The sequence below is a fragment of the Chiroxiphia lanceolata genome, chromosome 27 (genome assembly GCF_009829145.1).
Source record: "Chiroxiphia lanceolata isolate bChiLan1 chromosome 27, bChiLan1.pri, whole genome shotgun sequence".
In the NCBI taxonomy this organism is placed as follows: domain Eukaryota; kingdom Metazoa; phylum Chordata; class Aves; order Passeriformes; family Pipridae; genus Chiroxiphia; species Chiroxiphia lanceolata.
In genome coordinates this window covers 5925167-5935391 of record NC_045663.1, presented here as the reverse complement: position 1 = coordinate 5935391, position 10225 = coordinate 5925167, and the positions used below count along the sequence as shown (strand labels likewise).

Sequence of the window (10225 nt, the reverse complement as noted above, 5' to 3'; positions counted from 1 at the left end):
GACTGGGACTCTGTGGGAATAGGGAGAGAATGAGATGAGGTTTTTCCCCTTTAAAGCAGGGATGCTCCATGTTTGCCCAGGGAAACAGCACTGTCACTGGTGGTGTGTGGGCAGTGCTGGCACCAGTGGGTGTGAATAGGGGAACCCATAGTTTGAGGTGACTTTGGGATCGATGCTGAACCCCTTGTGCCCCCACCATTACACCCCTCAGCTGGGCTGACCTTTATTTTCCCTGCCGTGATGGCTTTTGGCTGCTTATCCTCGAGTCTCCTGTCGGGTGTAACAGGTTGCCCACCCTCAGGCTGTGAGTGGTGGTGGCTCTCACCAGGCATAATCGATGCCCTGTAGCATGTCTGGGTCCTGCACCCATTCGGATCCGGATGGAGGAGCAGGGAAGGTCATGTCCTGGCTGCAAAGTCTGGCCTGGCAGCTCCCCTTGGGTCACCAGGCTCAACACAGCTCCTGGGGACTCATTTGGAAAACAATGCTGTGAAATTTAAACTAATTAGAAAGTCCTGAGCCACTGGCTCGCACTAATTGGCAAGTTATGGCTTGATTAGTTTTCCCCGGCACGTTGTTCATGGGCACCATGTTCCTGGCAGAGCACTGGCCAGCTCGGGACACGTGTGGGAAAAGATGCACAGGGCCATCCCTGAGCGGCACCATGGGTGGGATGGATCCCTGGAGGGTGCCACCATGGGGGGTCTGCTGTTCACCCTCCCCAGGGTGTTTTTAATGCAGCAATTGGGACTGTCTGTCCTGCTGTGAACTCATTCCGTGAACCGGAATGATTAACTGGCGTCGGCTCTGGCCCCGAGACGGGCAATGTGTTTACTGCTGCCACCCAGCCGTGCTGAGCCGTGACCCCAGAGCTGTTTCCTTCATTGCTCTGACCCCGGGCTGTAAACAGGGGCCGGGGCTGAAACTCGAGTGTGTACCCGCTCCTGTAACCGGATACTTCCTCCCTGTGTGCCTGGTGTGCTCCGACAGTGAGCCTGGCATCGCCCAAATCCCAACAAAATCCCTAAATCTGATCCCCGCGCCTGGGTTTCTGCGTGTCAGGACGCCAGATCTCCAGCCGATCCCCAGGGATTTGGGGTGCGCAAGAGAGGGCACAGGGGGCCTGTGAGGTGATGCGTGGCGGGGAGGGAAGGATGAATTTGCTCTGCCAAGAGGTTGGGAAGCGCCGTGGGGACGTGGGGCTGATGCCACCTCGTGGCTTCATCAGCAGCTGAACGTCCTGGGCTGGGTGAAGATGCCGGACGCTGGTGGGCACGAGGACGGTGGCACAGTGATGCGGGTCCCGAACGGGACCCCCAGCCATGGGAGAAACACCATCGCAGCCACTTCACCTCTGGAGCGCTGGGAATGGCCATAAATCTCAGCCCACCCGTCGCTGGCGGGGGTTGCGAGGTGACCGTGCCGCCCCGCAGCCCCGCGCTCCCGGTGCGGTGTCTCCGCTAGGCATCGGTGTCGTTTCCGCCCGCGGTGCTGGTGCTGCGAGTGCGATTTTGGTGAAATCCTTTGCAAAACACGTGCTAAAAGCAGCAGCGGGGAGGCCGAGCGGTGTGCTGGTGGCTGAGACACCGCGGCGGTGCCTTACCTGGACTTCCCCGTGCTGCCAACCCCACGTAGTTTGTAGTTTTTTAAAATTTTTTGCTCTCTCAGCAAGTCAGCACCGACGCCGCCAGGCAGAGAAAACCACAAAACGCTTCTCATCTCCAATTCTGCCCCAGATAAAACCCAAGGCGGCAACGTGGCCCCACACGAAGGGGCTGGGGGGGGCCGAGGGATCACCCCAGACCGGCTGTGTCCTCTGCAGCGCCATGGATGGCCCTCGGCTCTAAATCCGTGCTGCAATCTGCCCGGGTCAGGCAAGGAAAAACCATCTCAGCCCTGCTGCTTTGTGGAGTTACTTAAATTTTTTATGTTTGCTTGTTTTCCTCTTTATTTTTTGCCGATTTTTTTTTTTTTTGCAGGTAGATGGTGTTTGGTGCTTTGTGTCCCCATCCCATGGAGGGGATGCTGGTCCCAGCAGTGGAAGCTGGCAGGGATGAAGTTCTGCCTCTCCTCCTGATCCAGCCAAGGAAATACCCTCAGCCCTGGACAGACTCTGGAGCCACCATCCCTTGGTTTTTATTCCTGGTGAAAAATTGAGGCTGGGAAGTGTGTGGCTAAAACCTGACATGGTGCAACACAGAATCCAGAGACATCGCCTTCCTTGTCCCGGAAACCAGAAACCCCCCTGAAAGTGCTGGCTTGACCATGATCCCATGGGGTGGGCACCCAGCATCCCACACACTCAGCACCCTATTGGACAACCGTGTTCCTGCCGTCCATCCCTGCTGCTCCAGCCTGGTGATGGCTATGGCACCGACTTCTCCGGCGATGGATTCCATCCTTCCTGGTCCCTGATGACGATGGATTTGTTGGAGATGAGCAGGGCAATGGGGATCAGCGGCTGGCATAGCCCCTGCCTTCCCTCCTCTTCCTCCTCCTCCTCCTCGCCGAGTGGGTGCCCAGTGCAACTAGTGCTGCCAGGCGGTGGAAATCCCACTGGGCTCAGCATTTCCTGCCTGCGGTAGGCAAAGGTCATCTCCTCCTCACAGCCTGGCGGACACACCACCAGCACCTCCTCTGGTTTTTCCGTCACAGGACTCGGCTGTGGCACGTTGGGCTGTGGCACACTGGACTGTGGCACGCTGGGCTGTGACACATTGGGCTGTGGCATGCTGGGACGTGGCACATCAGTCTGTGTGGTGGTGTCAGTTGTCTCCTTGCTGGGATTCAGCTCCGTCAGCAGCAGCTCAGCTGGGTTGAACCTCTCCGAGGGCTCCAGGAGGCGTATCCAGGTCTGGCCCTAAGGGTTGAGTGGGTTTGGGGTGGAATGTCCCTTACCAGGACCATGTGTGGGTGTTTGTGGGCAGCACCTTGCATCTCACCTGGCCCTTCTCGCTGGCAGAGAACTGGATGGCATTGGTGCCCACGGGCTTGGGAAGAGGTGGGAAGAGGAGGTGGCGAGCCCTGGGAAGGGAAGGGGTGGTTAGTGAGGGGTTGGGCAATGGGGGGTGGCCTGAGCTGTGTGGGGGCCGAGGGTGCTGCTGTCACCTCTTTTTGGTCAAGTGGTAGATGGCAGCCATGACGGGGACACTGAGCGAGATGCCCAGGTACTTCAGGTTGGCTCTCCACACTGCTCCCTGAGGACCTGGAGACAGGCACGGCTGGGTGGTGGCATTCCTGTCCCCAACACCCCACATGGGACACAGGAGACATTTCGGGGTGAGGGTGAGCACCCCATGGGGAGTGAGGAGAGGATGGGATCCCAACCGTTACCTAATGCCTTGGTCTGGAATTTCTTCCAAGCACTGCAGGTCCCCTCGCTGTCCTTTGTCACTTCCCAAACACCCACCCTGTAGGCTGTGCCGGGCTGGAGGTTTTCGAGGGTGTAGTTCACTGCTGTGGCATCAGCTTCACTGTCTGGGCAAACAACAACAAGTGGGCAGCAGTCTGGCAGCTGCCTGGGCAGCACCCTCCTCCTGCCCCACAGGGCTAGGGGAGTCCCACTCACAGGTCACATTGTCCCTCTCGGCCATGTGGCAGATGAGGTACTTGGCCAGCACCCCAGGACAGGCGGCGTGGGGGGACGGTTTCCACTGGAGGACGACGCCGGCATCTCCGCTGCTGATGTCAATGGGCACGGCCAGCGAGCCTACAGGTAGTGGTGCCAAAAAATGGGGGAGTGTTTCAGGAACCCCTTTCTGGAGTTAAACCAGGCATGGATGTGCTGTGCTCCCACACATACCATTGTTGGCATAGTGGTGCCACAGGGCGAAGGTGGCCCAGCCCCGCTCCGGGTCCCAGCCGTGCACAGCAAGGCGGTGACACGCCGGCGCTCCCAGTGCTCCTGGGGTAGGAACCGGGGGTGCTGGTTAGACCCCCACCAAGCTCTGACCCCAGGTGGGGGGCTTGGGGTGCTCCCTTGCCTTTTTCCACGTGGATGCTCTTGGCAGGGAATTCCTCTTGGATGCAGACACCCTGTTGGGGGGCTTCTGCCAGGACCTGCTGCTCGAAGCAATAGGCCTCTCCCGGGATTGGTGCTTCCCATTGTGCCGTCACGGTGCTACCGGCCACGCTGACATCCTTGAAGCTGAGATCTGGGATGAAATGGTGGATGTGAGGGACAGCTGGAAATAACAACTCCCTGAGGGGCTGCCAGGGGAGCTTGGCCCTCCTGTGGGATAGTTACCTCTATGCTGCTCTGCCGGCACATGGAGCTGTGACGCCGGCCCTGGCCCAGCGGCGTTGACGGCCCTCAGCAGGATTTCGTATTCAGCTCCAGACAGGGTGAGGTTGTGCTCCCTCACCTCCCACCCCAGCACCACAACATCCTCCTCGTCCAGCTCAGCACAGCCACACGCTGGCATGTGGGCGTGCAGTGTGTAGTTGACATCCCTTTGTCCCTTGAGGACTGGCTGGGGAGGGAGAGTGGACAGTGTGGGGGATGAAATGGTGGGGGGGACACTCAGGAGGGCCCCCAGGGATGCCGCTGTACCTGCCAGCTCAGCCTCAGCACCCGCTGCCCATCTCTGCCTAGTTTTTCCAGTTGGTGGCTCAGCACTGGGCTCTCCAGGATTTCTGCAGGAGGGACAAGCCTGACTGAGCGATCAATGTTTTTGGGAGCTGGTAGGATCCCACCAGCCTCCCCTCCTCTTCCTCACCCTCGGGAACAGAGATGTTGCTGCTCCAGTCGCTCCAGTAGCTGCTCCAGGTCTTTTGCCGTAGCTGGACCACAAAGGTGCCATTCCCCTTCAGGGTACAGTTCACTAGAGAGGAGTGGCAGGGTCAGGTGGGAGATGACCCCTCTTTCCCCCAGTTTTTGGCCATTGTGGGTGCTGGGGGGGAGCACGGGGCAGAGCATTCTGACAGAACCTGGGAATACTCCCGGAAGATGCTTGTCCCCAACATCCCCACAGGCTCAACCAACCTGAGTCATCTTCATCTTTCACCATCACGGTCATACATTCCACCTGTAGAGAAAACTGGGAATGAAGACACCCTCCTAGGAAAACCAGTATGTTACTGGGCCATCAGTGTGATCTGCAATCATCCCAGGCGCTGGAAGAAACAAATAGAGGGGACATGGTGGCCCAAGGGATTTCCTTGGTTGGGGTAGCCCCTCTTCAACCCTGGGACCCTCCTGACAGCAATTGAGAGGAGCAGGGGGTCCCCAGCTGCGGGGGCTTCACTGGGGACAAGCCTCCAGATTTCATCTGTTGTCGTCATTAGTATAATCTGGGATTTTGCCTGTGTAATCCCTTCGAATCATGGCCTGATCCTGTTATGGGAAGCAGCAGGATCCCATGGCCAGAAGATGAGGCAGAGCCGATAATGCAGCGAAACAGATGGGGCACGGCTGGGTTTGGGGGGGGAGGACAGTGACATCACTGAGCCCCCACACTCCCCGGGCTGCCATAGTGCTCTCAACTGTCCCAGCTCCAGCAAACAGCATTTTTACTTGTGTCCAGCCGCTGTCTCCTGCCCTCCAGGATCGAGCCTCCCGCTCTGCTGGCTGGTCCATGCGAGGGCACTGTGGCCGTGGCACCCGCAGCCTCAGCTGGCCGTCAGTCTTGGAGAAGGGCACCCGTGAAGGAGGTGGATCTGGCTTTTCTGCAAAGATGTTGTTTTGAGTGGTTTTGGCAGTTTTTGGCCCTGGTGCTGGTGTTCAGCCTGGTCCCACAGGCACTTACCGACCTCGTTGAAGACAAATGTGATATTGGGGGTCCTGTGGACGTGGCCTTCCCAGCTTGCCTCCACCCAGGCCACAGCGTTGTTTAAGATGTACAGCTTGTGATGTGGCAGTTTGTAGTTTGTCATCTTGTGTGCATCAAACTGGCTACACCCTTTGTGCTGCCAGCTGGGGAGGGAGTGGGCACAAGGTCAAATCCGGATGAGGCAGGACACATCCCATGGGCTCCCCATCCCCCTCCACAATGCCCAACTCACCAGAGATTCAGGGAGTAGGAGGTGTTGCCAGCAGGGCCAAGGGGTGACCAGGAGCAGTGGAAAGAGTTGAGGGAGTTGCATTTCTTCCAGCAGGAGAAGTTCTGGGCTGTGATGGTGCCTGTGGTATAGGGCAGTGTCTGGGGGCTCCCGCATCCCATACCCTTTCCCATGCACTTAGGGAGCAGCGCTGTAGCTGTTGCCTGATCACCATGCTGCTCGACTGGGGTATTGGAGCAGCCACATGAGCAATTCTCACCAAGACCCCCCACTTCCCCCATCCCCAGTGATACTGGTGCTGCTCACCCCAGTCCTGCCCACTGCCAGCAGGGATTCACTGCCTTTACTCCATCCCTGTCATTTTGGGTGAGCATCTCCATCGCAGCACCACCTCCCTTGGCCTTATCACCCCCAAATCACTCACTGAAAGTCTTCTGAAGTTATCTCTCATCTCCCAGCACCGCGGCAACACTTACCGCCCGCCACCAGTGCTGCCAGCAGCCACCCCAGCATCGCCTACCCGGAGTGTCCCACTCCAGATTCAGGGCTTTCCTGCCCTTCCTGGTTGCCCAATCCCCCAGCACCCAATGAGTGCCCCTCTCAGGCGTGGTGGCAGCCCCGGTGCTCAGCACAGCTTCCCGTGCCTGGTGTTTCCTCTTCTGCTCAGACCGCACCGGAGGGCGGCCGTTCCCAGGCAGGTCAGAACGTGAGACGTGAGTGCCTGCCTCACTTTTACCAGAAACAAAAGAGAAAGCAACGCAAAATATCCCGCTTTTTTGCCGGCACGGCTGCCGAGATGGGGCCGGCCCTGCCCTGCGGCTGCACCTCATGTCCCAGTTGTGCCACGTGCTCCAGCACAGCCAGAAGCGCAAGGTAAGCAAAAGATGAGTCTTGGGGTTTTTGGTTGGGTTGTTTTTTTTGCAAACTTCACAGCGTGGTTTTGATCTTCTGCCTGTAACTGGGCGAATCTCCAAGGTTGGGGTTGTCCAGGCTTTTTTTGGGGAGGGGGGTGTGTGTTTCCAAACCCGGCTGCTGTGCTCGTTCCCAGCACAGCTCATTCCCTGCGCCACAAACAAAGCCCCAGTGAAGTGGGAGAGCACGGTGGCACCAGGGCACCAGCAGCCGTGTGACGGGCGGGTGACTTCGGGATGGTGGAGCCGGGTGGCACCGAGGGCCATGCACAGAGTCCCCTTGTTTCCCCAGAAAGTGGATCCTTGTGTGGTGCTCGCTTGGGGCCGGAGGGCACTGGTGGCGGGAGTGTCTCTGTGCTGGGACAGTGTGGGCACGGCTGGGATGGGTGCACAGAGGGCCCCTGGCACCTCCTGCCTCCCTGTGTGCCCTCCCTGTCCTGCCCACTGGGGTGCGGGTACACACCAAGCTGTACTGTGCTGAACTGAGCCATGCTGGGCTTTGCTGGGCCACAACAGACAGCAGGACTGGGCTGTACTAGGCTGGACTGGGCTCTGCCGTACCATGCTGAACCAGGCCAGGTCATGTTGTACCATGCCACACTAAGCTGTGCCATGTTGGACCACGCCGTGCCTGACTGGACTGTGCTGTGCCATGCTGGCCAGGCTGGGCCATGCTTTACCATGCCATGCCACACTGGGCTGTGCCATGCCATGCTGGACCGTACTGGGCAGTGCTGCCTCAGGTCATAAACACTGTGCTGTGCCATGCCAGCCAGGACAGACCTGGGCTGGACCACACTGAGCTCCCACCAATGCCCTGCTGTGCCAGCCCCAGGCCGTGTCATGCTGAGCTGTACCAAGCCAGGAAGACTGTGATGGTCCTGGGCTGTCCCATGCTCTGTTGTGCCATGCCATGGCAGAGTTTGCCATGCTGGGATGTGCTGAACCAGGCAGATTGTGCCAGCCCTGTGCCAGCCCCATAATGTGCTATACCATGCCATGCCATGCCAGGCTGTGCCATGCTGGGCCGTACTGAGCTGTACCAAGCCAGGGAGACTGGGCCAGTCCTGTGCTATGCCAGCTGCATGCCATGCTGTGACAACCCTGTGCCACACTGTATCATGCTGGCCCCAGCATGATACATGCCGTGAGAGACCTGTGCCATGACAGCTGCATGTCGTGTCACGCCCCATGTGCCAGCCCCATGTCATGCTATGTCATGCCAGCCCCACGCTGTGCCAGCCCTGTGTCATGCTATGCCATGTCAGTTCTGTGCTGTGCCAGCCTCATATTGTGCCGTGCCAGCCTCATGCCATGCCAACCCCATGATGTGCTATACTGTGCCCCGTCATGCCAGACTGTGCCATGCTGGGCTGCACTGAGCTGTACCGAGCCAGACAGACTATGGCAGTCCCAGTCTGTTCTATGCCATGCCGGCCCCGTGGCATGCCAGTTCTGTGCCACAGGACTGCATGCCATGCAGTGCCGTGCTGTGGCAGCCCCGTGCCATGCTATGCCATGCCAGTTCTGTGCTGTGATAGCTCCATGCCGTGCCAGCCCCATTCTGTGCCGTGCCAGCCCCGGTGCCGGTGCTGATGCGCGTCCGGTGACGCGGCGGGGCCGCTGGGCGGCGCCCCTGGCGCACCGGCGGGGCGGACCGGGCGCACCGGGCGGAGCGGGCGCAGCGGGAGGCGGTGGCGGCGGCGGGATGGACGAGCCCAGCATCCTGCGGCGCCGGGGTCTCCAGGTGGGCGCGGGGCACGGTGAGCGGGCACCGCGCGCGGCGAGAGGGCACCGGCGGGGCGGGGGAGGGAGGGAGCGCGGGGAGCCCGGTCTCGGTGAGCCTGCGGCGAGGGGGTGCTCGGGTCTGCGAGGGATGGGTGCTGCGGGGGCGCAGGGGGCGGGAGCTGTGGGTGGGAGGTGGGTGTTCGGGGTGCGGGTGTGCAAGAGGTGGGTGCTGCGAGTGAGAGGCGGGTGCTCCGGTGGGAGGTGGGTGTTCTGAGTGAGAGGCGGCTGTTCTGAGTGAGAGGCGGCTGTTCTGAGTGAGAGGCGGCTGTTCCGGGTGTGGGTGTGCGAGAGGTGGGTGCTGCGGGTGCGAGGTGGGTGTTGTGGGGTATGGATGTGCAAGAGGTGGGTGCTGTAAGCGAGCAGTGTGTGCTTTGGGTGCATGCGAAGTGGGTACTGCGTGTGCAAGTGGGTGCTGCAGGTGAGGGGTGGGTGCTCTGTGTGTGCAAGAAGTGGGTGCTGTGAGCGGGAGATGGGTGCTCTGTGTGGTGGTGTGTGCAGGAAGTGGGTGCTGCACGTGGGAGTGGGGTGCTCTGAGTGAGGGTGTGTGTGAGGGGTGGGTGCTGTGTGTGAGAGGTGGGTGCTACGAGGGCAAGAGGTGGGTGCTGTGTGTGAGCAGTGTGTGACAGGTGGGACAGGAGCCAGGCACCCAGCACTGGGAGCAGGGCAGGGTGTGAGCCCCAGCCATGCCATGGGATGCTGGTGGGGGGCACCCAACTGTGTGGGGGCTCCCATGGGAGCGCCGTGGTCCCTCCAGTCTGGCACACAATGCCAGTCCGTGCCAAACTGCTGTGCCAGCACCTCACTGAACAGCTGCCCCATCCACCACCCTGTGCTCGTGCTCCCCAGCCTGAGGGACACCCACTCTCCGTGCTCATCTTGCATCCCTCAGGAACCCTGGACACCCACTGCCATGCTCAGAGGGGTCATGACCACAGACCCCCCGGCTCACATTGCTGAGTGCTGAGCCGGATTTTCTGGGTGACCTCACGCCTCCATCTCCATCTGCAGTTCCCGGGGGGCCCGGGCGGAGCTGTCGGGGCGGTTGGAGGATGGCACGGCGCTGCCTTCATCCGAGCTGGCAGCTCCGCAGGCAGCTGTGCTCCACTGCACGCTCAGCCCGGGGAGAACCTTGCCTGGGAGCTGCCCGCCCATGGATGGGGATGGACAGAGCCACGGCTGTGGGCTTTGGGGCTCTTGGCCATGAGGGTCGCTCCTGGTGGTCCTGGGAAGAGCAGAGCTGTGGGACCTGGCCGTGTGCCCCTGTCCCCACAGCAGGAGGGGTGAGAAGGGGCTCCTGCCAAGGACCTAATCCTGAACTGCTGAGCAGAAATGCTGTCCCTGATGCCATCCCTAATGCCATCCCTGATGCCATCCTTGATGCTGTCCCCGATGCTTTCCTCATCTGCTGATGGTTAATCCTGGCTTCCCACTGGGACCTGCTGATGGGAGACACACCGTGCTGGATGTGCGTCCACATCCGCCAGCTGTGGGTGCTGACCCTGTGGCACTGCCCCACCGAGGTCCTC

The 10225-nt window shown here is 60.3% G+C and overlaps 1 protein-coding gene across 1 annotated transcript; it reads right to left on the bottom strand.

Moving 5' to 3' along the window:
* Positions 1 to 2011: 2011 nt before the first annotated feature.
* IL12RB1 (interleukin 12 receptor subunit beta 1) lies at positions 2012 to 6244 on the bottom strand. The gene is made up of 14 exons (XM_032712135.1): positions 6004 to 6244; positions 5748 to 5914; positions 5516 to 5667; positions 4985 to 5039; positions 4719 to 4823; positions 4553 to 4635; positions 4247 to 4472; positions 3984 to 4154; positions 3803 to 3904; positions 3569 to 3709; positions 3334 to 3477; positions 3109 to 3205; positions 2943 to 3024; positions 2012 to 2860 (listed from the first exon to the last, which is right to left on the bottom strand). Exons 1-14 carry the CDS (start codon positions 6171 to 6173, stop codon positions 2366 to 2368), a joined length of 2190 nt encoding a protein of 729 aa, XP_032568026.1. The 5' UTR covers positions 6174 to 6244; the 3' UTR covers positions 2012 to 2365.
* Between the last annotated feature and the right edge of the window lie 3981 nt (positions 6245 to 10225).